Source organism: Rhinolophus hipposideros, assembly GCF_964194185.1.
Source record: "Rhinolophus hipposideros genome assembly, chromosome: 3".
In the NCBI taxonomy this organism is placed as follows: domain Eukaryota; kingdom Metazoa; phylum Chordata; class Mammalia; order Chiroptera; family Rhinolophidae; genus Rhinolophus; species Rhinolophus hipposideros.
In genome coordinates this window covers 50,059,085-50,079,357 of record NC_138049.1, presented here as the reverse complement: position 1 = coordinate 50,079,357, position 20,273 = coordinate 50,059,085, and the positions used below count along the sequence as shown (strand labels likewise).

Here is a 20,273-nt window from a genome sequence, read left to right as displayed (position 1 = left end):
ATAATACCTTTCACTTTTATAATGCTTTATAGTGTACATGACCTTTGAAATTTGGTTCTCACAAAAGCCTTTTAACGATGGCGGATATTAATATTCTTATATTACAAAGGAATATACAACTGGGCTCGGGGAGATGACATTGTCTGCTCAGGTCACATAACCAGTCTGGGAGCTAGAAGAGACATCTCAGAATTCTGCTTCTAATTATTTATTCTCTTCTCCCATACACACCAGGACCAGGCTGTAAGCTTCTTTCTGACTGTTATTTAAGAAGCTACAGAAAGCCAAAACAAGTGACTGAGGGAATTGAAAGGATCAAAATCACACACCAACAGTGGTCAAATGGTACAAACTTCCAGTAATAAAATAAATAAGTCCTGGGGATGTAATGTACAGCATGGTGACTACAGTTGGCAATACTGTATTGCATATTTGAAAGTAGCTAAGAATCGATCTTAAAAGTTTTAATCACAAGAAAAAATTTGTAACTATGTGTGGTGATGGGTGTTAACTAGATTTGCGATCACTTCACATTACATACACATATCAAATCATTATGTTGTACACTTCAAAGTAATAAAATGTTATTCTGTGTCAATTATATCACAGTAAAAAGTTCCAAAAGTAAATGTTGATTCACCCAGAAAAAATAATTGTACACTAACCAGACTACCTACATTTGCTTTAATCTGAATGTCTCCATCTATGCCTACAGACTACTTTCCAGCCTAGTGCGTTTTGGGGCCATTGTTGAAGTCAGAATCGACTCCTTAATGACAGTGTCAACATTATCTGGGAACTTAGAAATCCAGCTTTACAGCCCTACCCCAGGTGCACCGAATCAAACTCTGGGGGTGGGGCCCAGCAAGCTGTGTTTTAAGGAGCCCTCAGGTGATTCTTCTGATGCCCACTCCAGTTTGAGAGTTTCCGCACCAGTTTTAAAGTTACATAATCTATGTGCTCTGAAATCCTATAGGTCTGTCTCTCCAAAATCTCAATCAACGCCATTTTGAAAGGGCTAGAACGGGTTTTTCAGCAAGCTGACTGCTTTGAGGGGTACTTTTGAGAAGCTCTTTAAATGGTATAAAAGGAAACGTTGAATGCTTGGTGATAAAAGGAACTAGCATAGTTCTGGCGTTGATAATAATGGTAACACGACTTTAAATCAACACAGCGTTTGTGAAGGACGGGTGTGGGGACAAAACCCCAAAAAACAGTTTCCAGGCTCTCGGCCTCACATAGAAAGGTGCTGGCTCGGGTAGTAAATGGCCATCAACTGTGATCAGATGCCAGCAGCTGTGGCTAGTTGGCCGTCAGCTGTAACCCGTAGGCCATTGGCCACTGATATAACTGCTGTGGCTACGCTAACAGAAAGGAATGGGGGCTAGCAAGAAGATGGTGGCTGGCAAGCGTGGACTGCTGTTAGGCAGATTATGTAGATCCTGCTTCCTGTGTCTCCAGCCCAGACGCCAGCGAGAATATATTGGTTTGACTCCCCTACTTATGGCTCCATGGGTGTTCCTTTTTGGCCTTACCGTGTCCTGCGTTCTTGGGCGGGGAGTGGGAGCTGAGACCCTGCACGACAAATGGCGCAGCGAGCAGGGTCCCCTGCGTGACTGCGACAACGGGTCAGGGATGGGACTGCCCTGGATAGGAAAGACAGCAGCCAGAGGTGGGGCAGCTGCTGAGACTTTGCGTAACTTAAATTGTCCTCAACAACAACAACAAAAATGTCCTGACCCAGTTGGACAGGCAGTGACGCGTGGAGCAAGGAGACACCATGTCAGACCTTAAGAAGTATGCACACCTGGCATTACGGGCATCAGAGCTAGAAGAGCCCTCACCTGCTCTAACCTCCTTTTACAGAGGAAACTGCGGCCCAGGTAGGTGATATGACTTCCCAATGTCCCAGCATTTTTTTTTTTCAGGCATACATATTTGTTAACACAAGACAAAGGAAATATATTCAATGAGTTAGTAGATCACTGTCCAGCCAGATGTTAAATTAAAAAATGTGTATCTAGTCCAATTTCAAATAAATAAAAAAACTTCATACATAATTATATAGCACTATAGTTTGAATTTGACATGTGAAAATTATGACAATAGGTAATTTAGGACTAAAAATTATTTGTATGTCTTTACACACTCTTCCTCTGGACAAACAATATGGCCCATCTGTATATACCTAAACCAGAAATGTATAAATGATAAAGAAAAGGCCTATTCTGTATTTGGGGTACTGCAGCTTCTTGCTCCAAGTACTGTCATTTTACATCAAAGCAGACAACAAAACCAACACTCAGGCATAGAGCCTGTTGGAGTTTGAGAGGGAGGTGTTAACTCCTCATTGCTTTGATCTGAAAGATTATGTCCCAGCCTTCTGTAGCACTCAGACCATGTCAGGAATCCAAGTCTTACAAGTCTCCTGAGTTTTTTAGAACTTTTTCCTCCCAATGCTCTCTGGGGTCTACATGAATTTCTCTCCATCCTTACCCATTGTGTGTTCCACACATATCCATCCCACCCACTCGTAGCGCTGGAGTGGTCACCATGAGGAGATAAGTAAGTAGCTCAAAATAAGTGTCAAAGGTTGACCACAGCTGAATATGTTCTTCCTTCTCTTCACCTCATGGAGATCATCATTTATCGTAACACAAGTGTTTTCCACCACATAGCCCCTTAGAGAGATGCCTACAGCCTACTTTCCGTCCTACTGTGTTTCCCCGAAAATATGACCTAGTCGGACAATCAGCTCTAATGCGTCTTTTGGAGCAAAAATTAATATAAATTAAAATATAAGACCTAGTCTTATATTTTATATTATATACTACATTATATTATATACTACATTATATTATATACTACATTATATTATATTATATTATATTATATTATATTATATTATATTTATTATTATATTATATTATACCCTGTCTTATAGTAAAATAAGACCAGGTCTTATATTAATTTTTGCCTCGAAAGACGCATTAGAGCTGATTGTCGGGCTAGGTCTTATTTTCGGGGAAACACGGTAGTGCTTTCCAGGACCACTTGTTGAAGTCAGGCTCAATTTCAGCCCACGTGTCCAGAGAGACTGCAGCCTGTGTGACCCTCTTAACAACATATGAAGTTACATATGCTTGGTCAGAGAACTAACTCTCCATGTTTCAAAACATAAAATAGGAAAAGGGGGTGAAGCTGGAAAAGTTATAGGAAAAAGGAAGAATAATAATGACCATTCACATTTACGCATTAAGTTTTAACTATGTCCCAATCACTAGACTGAGAATTTAACTTGCGCTACCTCATTTAATCCTCACCAGATTCCATCAGAAAAGAGCTATTACTATCCTCACTTTGTGGATGAGGACACTAAGCCTCAGAAGCCTGATAAATAATGTGGTCAAGGTCACACAGTCAAACAAATGGCCGAGCTCAGACCAAAGTTAGTGTCATTGCAAAAGAAGATTTCTTAACTACAGCCTTCCTCAAAAAAGAGAAGCGTAACAGCTTGTTGAAATTTGGACAATACTATCTTACACAGACACGGAAAACCAAGCTCAGCTCTGGAAGGCAGTTAGAAATGTGAATGTTTCTTTGCAGTGGGCTGGGCTCCCCTGCTTCAGCCACGTCTGTGTAAGCAGAAGAGGTCTTCCTGACAGATCTTTGCTGTACCTGTCCCTCAGGTACTGGCACTGACCCTAGGGCTCTTTACAAAGACTGTGGTGGCCAAGATGCCAGATCCTTAAGGATTTGACCTGGCAACAAAAGGGAAAAGGGAAAGGGGATGAGAACTAACATTTACTGAGTGCCAACTACATGTTGTTGGGAAAGGTTCTAGTGTACACATGAGGACACGGCAGCTTACAAAGGTTGAAAAACTTGCTGAAGACCACATGCGTCTGTCTGACCTCAATGCCGTGTCCAAGGAGGACTCTGCTTCCTTTTTCAAGCCAGTGCTTTAGAGCTGCTTTGAGCTAAGAGGGAGATTGAAGTGGGCAACATAGATAAGAAATGTTTGGAGTAGCATGTAACTAGGCCCCCACATTTTCACATGAACTGATAGATTATTTTAAAGGACAATAATCAGATTTTAGTTATTTTTTCTAAAAAATTGCCTCTATATAAATATATGTATAAAATATAAAGTATTTTATTATTCTTATAACATATATCAGTACTAATAAGGAGAAGAGTAAAACGAGAACAGGTGAGCCACCTTGAAAAGGGTGGCTAGTTCCCCAAGATAACAGAAGCTATTTTAAGAGACATGCATTCAGGACAGGTGAATATCTGGTAGTTCTTTTTACGTGCAGTGTAGCTGGCCCATTGGAGGGTTAGGCCTGAGGTTGGTCCCCTGTCTGACCTCCGTCAAAGGGGTATGTGTTTCACCTCAGTCAATCTCTGCATAAATGGCATAATTATATGTAACCACCAACAGACGGGAGCAGCTCTGTGTTTTCATTACTTGCAGAAAAATATCGAGAAGTAAATGGCTATCATTATTTCCCCCTCAAGGCTCCTTTCCTGTAAGAGCCATTTTATAGTCATGGGCCTTCCATTTACTCAGATGTCAGGAAGAGGAGTTTAGTTCATACCACATTTGGTTCTGTTGGCCTGTCATGCAAGGAGTCAGAGAGGAAAATCCCGAGTCACGGTGCTGCTTTCTCCAGGGAGCAGGCCCCGCGGTACTAAGCACCTCGGTGTGACAAGCAGCTGTGACAAGCAAATTGGGGGTAGTAAAAGGCTCCGCTGAAAAGTGGAAAGGGGAGTTGTCATGACGGAGTGAAGGAGGCTGGGAAAGCTTGAAGGTCAGTGGGGATATCTGGGACTCTAGTAAATAGCAAGGAAATGTAGTGTCTAATGCCCACAATCCAGGTGTGCAGCAACCCAGAGGAAGCTGGCACAGATGCTGGAACTGTGAAAAGGGCCCCAAAGTGGAATGAGAAAAAGGCCTAAGAGTAGAATAAGAGTATGGTTTGAAAGAAATAGGTTTCTTGGAGTTGTAAGGTGGAGCTAGGGAAGTGCCCAGACCAAACCTGCACTTGGCTCCTGGTTGCTCCCTTGCTGGCCATGTGACCTTGGACCAGTCACTCATCCTCTCTCGCCTTTCCTCCCATCTAAAACAGGGGTGCTAATACCTGTCCTGCCACCTTCACAGCACTGTGCAGTGTTCAGCTGTTGAGTGGGTAAGGGAAAGGGCCTTGTCAAATTCAACAATGGTCTAAAGGGACTTGGAGAACCTAAACAAAGGCCTCTGCTGGGGTTGTGACACAGCACACTACCAGATACACTGTGGGTGTAACTCTGAGGCAGCAGAGGGAGAGAAGTGGGGAAGAACTGACTCCAGACTGTGCGATTCTTTAATTGGGAGGTGTAGGAGTTTATCCTGAGGGCACTGCTAGAACGGGAGGTGCAGGCATTTCAGGCAGATGGGGTAGGTGATGAGCTCAGAGGATGACTGATGGTCACCGCCCTGGCTGGGGAGGAGTGGCTGGACATGGAAGAGCCCTGGTGGCCCTGCCAAACATGTGGGCTTTCCTCTGCAGGTAGGGAGGCCCCTGAGAAGGTTTTCATTTGTTTGCAAATTTTCAGATTAATAGTAGCACGAAGGTTGAATGGAAACGGCAAGGCTAGAGGTAAAGAAACAAGTTGGCGCTCGGTGGAAGACACCAGGGATTACTGCAGAGACGGCAAGTGAAGGTGCTTAGAGAATGGCAATATGTATTATTTCATTTTAAAATAATAATAAAAAAAAACTCATGACACGTTAATAGAAAGAACATTTTCCTTGAAAAATACCTTTTACCAAAAACAAAAAAAGGGATGAAGAGTAACACTGATGAGATAGGTAGCAATTTAACTCTTGTTTGTATCGATTAGCCTATGGTAAAATTGCTTTCCTTATGTCGTTTCTCTTAAAGTCGCAGAACCTATCGACAAGGTTAGGTGAGGACTTACTAGACATATGTAAGAAGAATGAAATTAAAAATATGCATATTTTCTAAGTAAGAAATTTATTTGATTAAATGACAATATATTAAGATACTTTAAAACTGTAAGGCTTTATTCAGACAAAATGTATATTTATTATAAAGTAAATGGTATCAATCTAATGGCACCTAAACACAGAAAGAATGAGTTTCCTATAAATAATGTGTCCATAAAAAGCATTCATAAAATCCTCATGTACTTTATTTAAAACGACGTTGCAACTGTAACAGAAAAACCTGTAAATAGTACTTAAAGGCAGGTTTCTTAAATGACACTTATGTCGATCTACACATGATAGTTATAGGTTCTGTGACAATCAAAGCATGGCTGCCCTCAGTGCGAAAATGTGTCCCATGAACAGAAACCATGCTTACACTGCAACCTCAAGCTCCCGACACAGTATCTTAGCCTTTCAAATCCCCCCTAATTTGAATGGAGTAGGTGAGAATTTCTAGTCACTCTAATTGGGAATCATTAGAAAAAGCGTTTGGGAAACCAGGGCTGCAACGATTGAAGGGAGGGGAAACTGAGGCATGGCAAGGTCAAAGGCATGGCAGAGCAGCTTTAGAAAAGACCAAGGAAACGGATGAAAGAAAAAAATGGCAGTGACTCCTCGGAGCTGCACCCTGGCGTCGGCAGGGAGGAGGACACTGGGCCCAAAAGGTCAGGACTGACCCGCACAGCCAAGTGCTCAGCCAGGCGCCACCTCACACTCGCAGGAGTGTCTTCAATGGAGGGCGGAGTCAACACCTGGGTGCACCAGAGACAGGCAGAGTGTGTAGGTTACATCAACTTTCCCCAGAGATTTTTCCAGCATCCTAGTGACTCTGTTTTGGGGCCATGATAGAGCCTGGGAGGCAAAACTCAGCAGCTGCAAGTTACAGAGCCAGAAAAGCTTCAGACATGTGGAAGGAAGGAGAACCAGACAGGAAGAAGGTGACGTCTCCTCGTGTGGACACGGATGGCAGAAAAGCACACAGGTGTCCAATGATTAAAGTGAAATTGAACCATAGGGAGCTACAGAAAAGATCCCAGAAAGCAAAGGATGGTAATGACAAAATAATTATATAGCACCCATTATTCCTAATTTAAGATACATAAACATCATTGAGGGTCTACCTAGTGTCTGTGCTATTATTTTATGAATAGAAGTATTTATGTGGGCTTTCAAAATATTACAAATGACACATACATTCTGGTATAAACCTGACACTCCAGATACAAACAACAGCATTGATGTTACATTTAAACATAGATTTGGGGTTATATATAGAATCATTTTTGCAGACCATTTTCTGAGCCTTGGTCACACAGCTAAGTGAGTGCCGAAAAACACAGGAAGCGTCTTATTGGTGGCTTTGGCAGCCAACATGCTTTTTTGTCTATGTATTTATGCCTCATACAAAGATATACTTGTTCATTTGTATAAATAAATTTAAAGTCATCCATAGGAGATCTTACACTTAAAACTCTTTCCTGTTTTCTTATCTGCTTCTTTGCTAACAAGTCTACGTGAGATGGCTACTCAGTGGCTTGTGGTTCCTTTGCTCTGAGTCTCATGACGTCTCAGAGTCCCTTAGACGTCTGTATTGGAAAATAGTTTCATGTTTCCCATCAAGCTAGGTGGCTCTTATAAGATTCCTAATCTTGAGATTACAATCTTATGAATGACACTGATGCGTATGTCCCACACATATATTTTAATAAACATAGTAAATGACTTTGCATCACCTAATTTTAGCAGTGTGCTTTTAAAAATGTTTGTTCCTAGCACTACAGAACATAACCTCCAAACACATCCAGGCTGCTCATCAGAGATGACCTCCTCCCCAGTCTGAAGTTGACAAAGTGAGACAAACCTGAAGATGAGTCAGGGTAAGGAAATCCCAAGTTTCTGTGGACTCACAGAACATTAAAAATGTGGCCTCAGCAGAATCTAAAATTACTTTCCACGTAGAGAAGGACGTAATCGCTAATTACTCTACAGAGTAATTATTCGTAAATTATTCTTAGGCATATGTAAACCAAATGGTCAACATGACCTTACTCCAACAGTTAAGGGAAAGCAGTAGTAACACCATTACTTCATAGTTGTACACATGATCTCAGGCACAGAAAGAGAGAGTTCAACCTAATACATCTTTACAATCTTAAGGCCATGGCTAAGTCATTCACTTTTGCTTCATTTCCCCAAAACAAATTTCGAATGTAGCATGCTGAAGAGATTGCTACAGTAGCAAATTGAATTCAGCTTTTCTACTGCGATGTTAAAAAGCCAACATTTGATAAAGCTGTTGGGAGCTGGATTCTCAGGTGTAGAGGTTTTCTCAGTGAGGGACCTAGCATGTAAATTTAACCCAAGTGAATTTATTAAAATAATTAGCTTCAAAAAAAAAAAAAAGATTTAGGAAAATGAGTGACCCTAGAGTAGCTTATATACCTTCCCTAACAGAAATTACCTCTTGGCCAGAGATGCTTCTTTTGGCTCAGCTTACCTGAAAATATTTTCATTTGGAACTTTTCTTAGCTATTTAACATAACAGGGGTCTGACTTGAAGCTGGTTCTAGTGGATGAAACGAAATAAACATCAGTGGGGTCTGATGGAGCATAGCTGATCCATGCCCAGTTTGGTGTCACAGTCACACTCACCAGGTTGACCACTGAGGTAAACAAACTTCCCATTTCCCACCAGCCATGTACCACCATTCCCCAAAACATGATTCTAGAAGAGAAGAAAGGTCTGGAAGCAGGCCCTCCCAGCAGTATGTAGGTTGGGTGCCCAAGGCATGGCCTGTGATGAGCTATCTGTCCCCACAGCTGTGTTCACACTTGCAGCTCTGACACTGGGTGTCTGGCACACATTTTAAAGAGACATCTAAGGCTCTGGAGGAACCATCTGAATCTTAAGAATCCTAACCAATGCATGAAGCTGTCCTTGTCAGTCACCTCATTCTGTGACACTTGCTTGGCCACCTGACTCTCCCGTCCTCCCTACCCCAAGTAAAGTGTCTCCCACACCAGAATGTGTGGGGCAAGATGGCTCCAAACCACCAGTAAGTTAGTTTAGCTGAAGGCTGACAGCTCAGAACGGCTTCCATCTGTTATCTTTCCTGCTTTAGGTTTCACACCAGTCTATAAATAGCCTAATATAAGGGCAATGTGAGAAAAATCTGATGAGTTTTGTCCATTATCAAGCTGTTTACACAATGCCCAAATAAGTAAGGTGATCTGGTGGAATAATATGTCTGGCCTGGGAGAAAAACAAACACCAGTCGAATAACGTCGTCCTCTAAAATTTTCCATCCAAAAAAAGAAAAATCAATTGAGCAAAGCCTGAGATTCCCTGCTTTTTAATGTTGCCTTAATCACCATTTCAAACTTACATTGTTAAAACTATCAAACGGACAGCGCCATGGCCCATGGAAGAGAACAAATGGTCTATGAGGAAGACTTTCCACAACTTGGAAAAATAAGTGAAAAGGCATTTACATTGACAGAACACTAAGATTTCTACACGTTAAAATGATAGTGTATCTAAAAAATACTGTGAAAATATATCTCTCAAAATAGAAACTAGGTTTAGTCAGAAGGCTCAGTAAAACAACTACTTACGAAGGTGACCAATAAAAAGGAGAGCTAAAATAACCTTCCCATTTTTGGACTCTTCCTCATTTCCCTGCCCTCAGACTGTCCCAGTCTGGATGTACTAAAGCAGAATAATCTAAAAGCAGTGAAAAAGTGCTGGTATTTTTCAGGATCTCTTCAAGACAATTTTCTTGGTAACTTGTCTCTTCTCTTTGATCAAGGCAACTGATGGACTTTAAATGTTTTTGGAGACACGAGTTCAAAGACCTCGTCATCACCTTCCACCCCTTCTTCTATTGGTTTCATCTTGGCAGAGGCTCGCTGGTGTGGGGATGACACATCTGTCAAAGACACAGAAAGGAAAACCACTTAATACACATCCTGTCTTGATGCTGGGATGATGTATTGATTATCAACTCCAAATGGAAAATAAAATTCCTTGGGAATCTAGAGCTGGTACCAGAAATGCATTTCCCTTAACACTGTATTTTCAGTTGAATTTTTTTTTTTTTTGAAAAGGGCACAGCTCCCAGTGGCCCATGTGGGGATTGAACCAGCAACCTTGGTGTTGTTGGCACCACACTCTAGCCAACTGAGCTAACCAGCCACCCGTAGTGTATTTTCAGTCCAGCATTTCAATAAAGTAACCAAGCCAAGTGATTCTCAATCATGAGAACAAATGTGGAACAAATTCCACTGCATGTGTTTGTATAATATGAGCTTCTCAGACATACTCAGTTCCCAGTGTGTTGCCCTAAGTCTGTTTAGGACTCAGAATGTCCCTAAATTAGTATCATACATGGTGCATGGAGACCCTAGAAAGCTGATTTAACTCCTAATTTCCCTAAGTATGGTTCTATTCTAAAACAATAGAAACTAACACCATCGGTAGAACTTTCTAAATGAACAGTTCTTGTTACCACCTGTCCAGCCACTCCCTGGACTGATATGGGAGATGGGGAGAGAGCAGGGAGAGAGTCCAGGCATGCAGGAGAAGAGCCAGGTGGAGGAAACGCAATCCGAAGTAGCAGCAGGGGCAAGAGCATCCCAGGGCCTTTTGGGATGCCATTTAATCAAAGGAACCAAGCAATACCTGATTCATTCATTCAGTCCCTCATTCATTTACACATTCACCAAATGCTTATTAAGCATCTACCATATAATGGGTACTACGCTTGATGTAGAAAAAATCTTGTGTAAGTAAGAGTAGAACTTATTATAGATAGGTGCATAGACTCCTCAAGATGCCTAATGAGCAGCTTACGTGAAATCATAAGCATCAACGCCCCTCCGTTACAGTCCCCACATTCAATGTCAGGATCCATTTTGTCAGGATCCATCTGCCCCACCCACACCTGTGCCATATTTCTGCTGCTCTGTAGCAGGGCTGAGTGGCGTTCAGCAAATGCTGAACTCAGGCTGGACATAAAGTTGATGATGGAAGAACAATGGATGAAATCTGACTCTTTAAATACTTGCTATACAGCAAAGGAGAGTAGCAGGATCCTATTGAGACACAAGCAATTTTTCCAGCCAGCTGTTAATCCCTGACGAGAGTGAGCAGCTGCCAGCAGGACGTGCCAGCACTGAGAGCACACTGCAGTCAGCGAGGAGGGTCGGGGCCAGCAGTAACCCCACCGCCCCATGGCAGGCTGCGTGACAGTGGTCACGCCTGGGGTTCAGGAAACATTTCTGGGGTTCAGTTCCCTGCTCTGCTTCTTCCTAGCTGTGTGACCTGCACTCCATTACTAACCCCCTCCAGGCCTCAGTTTCCATACCGGTAGAAAAGAGATATCCACAGGCCCTGCCGTATGGGGTAGATTAAACAAAATAAATCATGTAATGTGCTTAGCAGGGTGCTAGAAAATATTACTATATGTCCTTTATTATTAACTACATAGTCACTGCCATACATCTGGGGAAATGCCACTACCTACAGCCACATCTTCCAACATAAAAAGATCATAATTATACAGGCCTGGACTTTGGTATCACTTACATGTTTTTTGTACATACAAAGAAATTGTTCATCTTCAAACATTTACAGTCAATTAAAATACTGAATTTCTTGAAAGACAACTGACATAAACAGTAGAAAATAAGCGTGTATTAAAATGGCCCAAGAACCTAATTCTGTCACGAAACACAGCCTGGCAGAATCCTCCCAGGCACGTTCTTTTTATCCTTTTTCATAAAGGTGACATCAAACATACCAAACACAACCTCCAGTTTGCATATCTACTCGTGAACACTGTCTGTGTGACCTTGAACAGTTACTTCACTACTCTGTGCCTTGATTTCCCTGTCTGTGAAACAGGGATAATCATACTATCTACTTCCTATGGCTGTCAGGAGGACTACATGCATTAATATTTGTAAAGTTCTTCCTTAGATCAGTGCGTGGGAATAAACACTTTGTAAATGTTTGGAAATCAAGAAAACGAATGTATTAATATGCTCTTTGGAGGGCACTGGCCTAAATAATTAGAAAATTTGTTAAAATTCATCATTGTCCACAGGGATGGCAAATAAAGGGAATGAGACTAGTGCTTGAATAGGGGGTTGTGTTTCTCAATCTAAACTGCCCTGAGTGTAGCACAACCATCTTTTTTTTTTTTTTCAAAAAAAAACAATAGACATGGCTTCCTTCATAGTACTTCTAGTCTCAAGTTATGATTGAGTCTCATGAAATATTAACTTAGGATGAGTATTTGCAATCAGATAAAACCCTCAGAACAAACAAGATGGTATTTCTAAGAGCATTAAACCAAATCAATAATGTAGATCATTCAGACATAATTGTATAACACACATAAGAGAAACACGTCCAGTTTATTTTGACTGGGGAAGTGGGACTAGTTGATCTCTAGTGTTTAAGCCCATCTATCAAACCAGGGATGACATTCTACAGTATCCCAAGGCGTCTATGTACATTGGGGCCAAAATACTATCTGACCCGCTGACTACCTCACCAATCACTGCTTGTTTTCCAATGAGAGAGAATGAAGAGAGGACCCAGAACTGCTGGAAATGACCTAGTGTAAACTTTCCAAAAACTTTTAGCTTCTCTGTGAAAAAACTTATTCTGTTCTCACTATGTCTGCCTGGGAAAAGAAGAGCTGTGGTAGTTATTATATAACATTAAAGATAGTAAGGCAAGAGTCATCCACAGTGTGGGCGTGACATCCAGGGGTCGTCAGGTTGGGCCTTCTTCCCATCTACTCCAAGCTCTAATAAACTCATTGTTCCCCAAATCCAACCCATCCTTTCCCTCTTCTCCTCTTGCTTTTCTCTCCTCCTGGAATGGTCTCTCCACTCACATCCCCCCTACCACATTCCTGTCCATTCCTCAAGGTGGAGTTCAAACCCCACCTCCTTTCATTTGTAGTCTTCCCGTATCCTTCTGTGGGGAGACTGTATTCTCCTCTAAACAACAACAGCCCTACACATTCTGTACCAGATATGGTCCCAAGCACCTGCCTCTCTCCCTTATTGGAAAACAAGCACCTGGAGGGTTGTAACCACAGCCTCCTCTGTCCTGCAGCCTCTTAGAAGCACCCTACATATAGCCAAATCCTTCATAACTACTTAGCATATGAAAAAAAATCACTCCTCTGAAATGCTGCACTGGGCCTTCAGAAAGCTGATTGTGAGGAGGTGGGAAAGTTGCACGGCCATAATATTTCATCTCTGATGGGTCAAGCACCCACCCTATTAGTGGAGTATCACCAGCATTCAACAGTAAGCCCTCACTGTGGAGAAGGACTGTTCCCACTATTTTGTATCATGTCCTAAGGGGAATCACTTTCATATAATTGCCTGATTGGACTGTTTACAGCAATAAGTGTACTGTCCCCTCAAGTAACTGTCAATAAGGTTCGTCAATAACATCATCTGCTACCAAATTTTCATCCAATCAGCAAAAAGAATCTTCGAGTGACGACCAGGTGCTAGGGGCTGGGTTAAATGCTGGGAAATAAAAAGGAATTGGACGTAGTCTGACTCTTATTTGTCAGGAACTCGATGCACTTTTCAGAGTAATTCATCCTTATCTCATCCATACTATCATTTCTACTTTATACTCAGAAGCTAGAGCAAAGAGAACCTGAACAACCAGTGAAAGCAAACAGAGTGGGGGAACTGCTATGGATGAATGCCTTTTCTCACCAGGGAGTGCACTACTTTGAAACATATTCAGGCAGGATAAACCAGGTGGCTGTAACAGCCTGTGAGATTGCATTTTTCTACTAATGCTCTTTTCACCTGGAGAATACTAGATTCACTTTTTGTTGGTGTGCGTTTACTTTTTTCTTTTCTTTTTTTTAAATTCATTTCAGGTGCACAAAACAATGTACTAGTTGGACATTTATCATTTATATCCCTCACACATTTCATTTCAGGCTCTGTGGCTGGGTTAGAGCCCACAAATCCCCCCAGATCTCAGCTCCCACAACAACGGCGCCTGTTGCTCTTTCTGCAGCCCGACATGCACTGAAGGCATCGGCAGCTCGGCCTGACTTGTAACTGCCAGAAGCTACTCAGTGCCAGCAGGCTGCCTGGCCCTTCGATAGGAATCCGCCGCTTGCAGAGAGTATCCACACTTTGTACCAACTTCAGGTAGCCTGGGCCTCCTGTCCCACCAAGGGCCAAGCACCTGGCCCTACCTGGGACTCTGCAGATGTCATGGCCAGAAGAAAGGCGGGCTTCCCCTCAGGGGAGCGACGGGCTCCCCTGGCCTGAGACCCATGTTCTCCAATCTCAGTGGGAGACCTGCTGGTTCAGTGGAAAGACTTAGAGGCCATTACTACACTGCTAGAAATCATTATTTTGTCCACTATAAATCCAAACCCAATCTGGAGTATGCACACACACACACACACACAAAGAGAGAATATTCTGCTTCAAGGGAACTAATTCACATTTCACAAGTTGAACATTAATAAATTCTTTCTACATGTTTGCCTGGGTTTTCATTAATTTTATGCACTGATCATCATCAGAAATTTGCTCAGAAGGGCCAATACCTTACCCGAAATTGTTAAAACAGTTATGTCAAGAGTTACCCTTGCTTGAGGGATGTTTCAGATTATACCAGGTAGAAAAAACAAACTTCTGTCCAAAAGACTTACAAGTCCCTCCCACAGAGAAGGCACAGCCAGGGGAGCAGAACTTACTAGAGCTGTACCCCACATTCCCAGTGTGTTCAGGTGAGAAAGAGAACCGTAGCACCATGCAGCAATTCCGTGGTTGAGAAAGAAAAACTCAAACTCACAAACATGGGCTTGGGCAACTGTAGAAGACTGAGACTTAGAGGAGCCCGGAACCAAAGAGAAGACACTTCCACTCGGGCCAGAGCACAGCAGGTGACACCACCATGGACACACACGGGATTTGGATCCGGGAAGCAGTCTTTCCTCAGCAGACCTGTTCCGACAGCAGCTAGTATCGGATCCTAAGTGATGGGGACAGGGGCTTGCTTTTAAAACCCACTGCACGTCCTTGAGGGTCGTTTGGAAAGTGCAAACTGGCCATGGGCCTCTGTGAAGGATGGACTCAGGCCATCCCACCAGACCCTTTTCTGTCTCCCTAAAGTCCCTAGTCAGGAACCACATGTGAACCAGGGAGTTCTTGTGTAACTGTCAAAATTTCCACCTTGCACAGTAAAAAATCAGGTAAAAGAAATCCCCTTTGATAGAATTCGGTCCTTAGTAAGCTTCTTTCCATTTCAGTGTGCTTCCAATTATGAGAGACCAAGAGCCTCTCCTAGCAAGTCAAAGTTAAACAGACGTATGTATTGGTCTTAAATGACCAGTGAAGGTCACCCCAGTCCAGAGCATAAATAAGCGACATCAAATTTGATCTTCATACAGTACTATGACATGAAGTTCATCAAGTGACTTTTTTCTTTGCTTCAGAAACACACTTGCTAAAAAGGAGCCACACTTTTGTAAATTATCCAGTATAATGTAAGAGTTCCCCCATCCCTCCTCTTTTGAACTCGGATGACATTTTCTTCATTCCTTTCAAGGTGTTCTTATTCTATTATGTTTAACCATCTGGCCAACAGCTTTAGCAAGTAATTAAAAAACCTTACAGGGGTTTAGAATTTTAATTAGATTATACAATTTTTTGATGAATGGAGATGGGGAAGGATTTAATGGCTTCTTTGCTAGAAAGGCTGATCATCCTTTGTCCTGCCTCTGATTATTTACATAAGCTATTTCTAAATTTAAAAAATTTTAATTGAGATCATGAGATATTTCTAAACTAAAGAAATTGAGTTTGGATTGAAGCTTTCTGAACAATAATGTTGAAGGGTAGGAATGGCCTTTGTACCTAATTTTCCTTAGAGGGACTCAGCACCAGCAGTGACAAATTAGGGCAATTGGGGAGGTTGGAGGAAGTTAGTGGCTCCCATGAGGAGGTTTTCTCTGGCCCCAGGAGTCATCCTCAGGCCGATGCCTGACTACTCAGATGGGTACTCAGGGCTCTGAGCTGCATGGCAACAGGCGTGTGCCGCCAAGGAACAGCGCCAGTCCTGCAGCCACTTCCTGCCCCAAAGAGAAAGCTCTAGAACCTCAGAGATGGTGGACAAATTCAGGAGAACAGAGAAGGCATTTCCAGGATAGCAGACGTGTAACAGACCGAGAGAATGACCAGTCTAGGGTGAGGGAGGAGAATGGGAGAAAGATCTCTGAGAAAAAGGGAATACGGAATTGCTGAACTGAGAGAATGAAGATATAAGACAAAGAAATGCAAGGATAAGGAAAAAGAAAGGCAGCTAGAGATACCCATAAAAACAAAAAGCAATATGAAAAGGCATGATTCAAATATGAAGCAATCACTCAGTGGTTTTAAGAAGGAACGAAAGGGAATTCACCTAAAGGAATGGATAAGAAGCTAGATGATACTGGGGATATAGTGAATGAGATAGCCCCACAAGCAAAGATAAGAATAAAAAAAAATTAGGGAAAAAAGGAGGGTCAAAGCACGAAGTAAATTGGTATGATTTTTGTGTTGTGTACAAAAGCAGAATCCGTTTGTACTTGATATTAGGAACAGTCTCCTTTGAATAGAGTCATGACACTGGAACCAAAATTAAAGACATGTAGTCACAGCCCATTATTTGTTCTGAATAAAGCATAATAATGTCAACATTGTTTATTTGCTTTAAGCTTTGCAAAATAACTCATAGATAAAGCAAGGAAAACCTAACTGCAGTTATTAAAGAGAATGGAATGTTTAATACCACTGAACTGTACACTTAAAAACGGTTAAGCTGGTAAATTTTGTTAGGTGTATGTTATCACAATAAAAAAATTAAGAAAAAGAAAAGAGAACAGAATATATACGCTATTGATTATTTAAAAGTTAAAGAAGAGATCCACAACAGTTTGAAGGTAGAAGGGAGAAAGAATAAGACAGTCTAGTGATGCTACAGTTCTCACCTTAAAAATGCTTCAGAGAGAAAAAGAAATAGAGCTTTAGTGTGTTATTTAATGTTACAAAAGTCAACAATAAAAGGATAAAAACTAGTGACATCACCACACTGAGCAGATGGGGAATAGTAAATTAAAAGTGAGCTAAGTTAGTGATAAAGGTTATGTGGCTAAATCAATAAATAACAGCATATTATTTAGCATTTTGGACAAAAATTGTTCCAATGTGATTGCTCCTCGGGAGTAGTTCGGCGGGGGTCAGTTCTTTTCATTGAAAGACTTTTTTTTCACTGTTTGGTATCTATGTATATATATTTACTTGATAATTTTCAACTTTTTGATTAAAAGATTACACATGTATAACTATCAAATCCCTTTACAGGCATTTTACAGGTGAGAAAATGATGTGGGAGGATAGAGACCATCTAATGGATTGGTGGAGGGAGGGGGTCCTAGAGACAGAGAGCACAGCCCCTACTGCCTTACTGGCTGGGGGACCAAAGGCCCAGAGGAGATAAATGTCATAGTCCTCAACCCCAAAAGGGGAAAATGCAGCACGTACCTCACTGGGTGTTTGTGAAGATTAAACGAGGACACGTATGAAGTGGTCAGGGTGTACCTCCTGCTCCAGCAGTGGGTGAATATCCCCAAACAAGTTTATACCCACGTATGGATATGGATATTGGTAAGGAAAAAAACAAAGCAAGAACTTAGAAACAATTCAACACTTCTTTGTTTTAGGGCCAGCCGAGTAGCCTTGACCTGGTTATTTAACCTCCCCAAACTGTACTCTACTCATTTACAAAGTAGGGGGTGCTGCTTTCCACTGGCCATCTTGGTGGGTCTGAGAATTGTTTGTGGGCTCTTCTGTATTCCTGCAGCCTGATCACATCTCCTTTTCTCTACCTCTCTGTATAATTCATGTAAAGTTTGTTATTTATGAGTCTACAGTTCTTCACAAGGGGAATGAAATACAAATTGAGTTGAACAGATTATTTTATGAAACCAACCTTGAAACTAAGAATGCTGTATTGGCTTTTTTGTATCTTTCTAGGAAAATAAATAGGTAAGAGAGCTGAGAGAAGCTCATTATGTCAGATACACTGCCAGTGTTTGCAGACAAGAATACTAACTGGATGCAAGCTAACTTGACTTGAAACATATTTGTGTGAGTAGGTCATATACAATTAGTAAACTGTCCAGAGAACCATCTTGACGTTAATAACAAAACAATACTTGAAAAGGTTTTTTTTTTCGTCAGTAAGAAATCTCTCTCTAAATATTTCATAGTGTCTTTTTAAAATAATAGATTTTAATTATAATTTCTGAAAAAAACAGATGGTTTATACTAACAAAATCTTTTAAAGATGAGTTCCAACTGACTCAGGATTTAAGAAGCAAACAAATAAACCAAACAATAGGTTATTTAAGCCCAATTAAATAACAGTTCTGCACCTTTAAAGGAAACATAATCTGTCCTCTTGTTGCCATGACAATGCCTGTGTTCAGCATCACTTATCAGTGATGGAACTGCCAAGTACAATCAATCTGTGTGTGTGTGTGTGTGTATGTGTGTGTGTGTGTGTGTTTATACATTGCATGTAATGAGCTAAACCTCACACGGAAGAGAAGAGACAATAAGATGACCAGGTACGCTGATAAGCACCTTGGTCCAGGAGCAGAGAGAAGAAAGCTTATATCCATATGAGAGCATGCAATCCTTCTCACATGTTCTGAACACCTTGTCCCTTCTGGTCCTCCTGTCACACAATCACACTTCCAACCATGAAACTCAAGTAAATGAAGCAAGCAAAAAGAGTTAAATTAATTGGGTTAAAAGGCACTGAATCAACAGATAGGAACTATTTTTTTTCCTCAGGCTATCTTGTTACTTCACTTTCTTCCCTTTAAAAGATAATTTGATGTGGAATACAGAATCTGTGGAGCAAAGAGTAGCGATTTTGCTCTGGATTTAGCATCAGGTGACGTATAACAACAGAGCACAACATGAGAAATGGGATCAGTAGAAATTTCATTGAAATAGTTCACTTAAAGTTTCCCTTCACCTTTTCCTGAACTGCATTTCTCTTTAACTGAACATTATGTATGTTATGAAATATGTTTGTAGCCCTATATCCCATACTGGTCAAGATCTTTAAAATAGTGCCTTCACCAGAATCTATGCAAGCTCCTAGGTCTACCTACTAGCGGACAGGAAATACAAGAAACATCTTCATTACCCCAGGAGGATGCAATCAACAAAATTCCAGAATGTATGGAATTCTACAGCATCGCCACTCAGAAGTGTAGTGCTTGGGCCAGCCACACTGGCATCACCTGGATATCTGTCAAACAGGTGGACTCCCAGCCCCTAACCCCAGCCTGCATCAGAATCTTTAAGAAGATCTCCAGCTCATTCCTATGCACATTTCTGGGTAAGAATCAGTGTTCTACAGGACAAACAAACAAGCCCGAAACAAAACAAAAACGCAGAAATACACACAGAGAGACAGAGAGAGATGAAGGGGGAGCCCAGAGATTAAAAGAGACTTTAGAGGTGTATCAACAAAACGCAGTGGCTACATGCTGATACTGATTTGAAAAATAATTATGAGAAGTGTTCACATGCAATTTATTGTTTAGATCTACTTCGGTATTTGAGTTAATGACTAGTTTGAATCATGTAAAAGTCATTTAATTAAGAAAAGATATAAAATAAATTTAATTTTTAGAGAGTAGCATTGCTCGTAATTCTGGAAATACACACAAGACAAAGTGAAAGCTAACCAAAAGCTAAACGACTGGAGAATATTATTGGATAATTTTAAATGTTCCTATGTAGAACTCTTGTACAAAGAATAAGGCAAAAATTTTCACTGAAATGAAAATTAAGCAATCTACGAACACCTGTTTGCAGCACTACTTGGTCATAATGACAGATCAGGGGATGGTAGGCTTCTCCAACGAAGTAGGACTGAAGGGAAAGAAGTGACTTTGGGCGAGCCACTGCCTCCTCACTGAGTGCAGGCGGACACAACTGGAAAGGAATCAGAATCAGGTTCAAATGCAACAATGGGTGTGAAAGTGACCTGTAAACTATAAAACACTAGTCAAATGTTATATGCATTTCTTTTCTTTTTAAGACATAGAGACGATATGGTCTAACAGCATGGGCTTTGGAATCAGATGGGATACCTAGGTTTGTATTCCAGTACCTCCCCCTGTGGAACTGGAACAAGTGAATAAGCATC

The 20,273-nt window shown here is 41.3% G+C and overlaps 1 protein-coding gene across 1 annotated transcript in view; it reads right to left on the bottom strand.

The window, feature by feature from the left end:
• Nucleotides 1–5,702: 5,702 nt before the first annotated feature.
• Nucleotides 5,703–20,273, bottom strand: part of POPDC1 (popeye domain cAMP effector 1) — a 39,888-nt gene continuing 25,317 nt past the window's right edge. Inside the window, exon 8 of the mRNA XM_081038382.1 lies at nt 5,703–9,924. Within this exon, the coding sequence (XP_080894508.1) occupies nt 9,800–9,924 (125 nt within the window). The 3' untranslated portion in view covers nt 5,703–9,799. The remainder of the gene's footprint in view (nt 9,925–20,273) is intronic.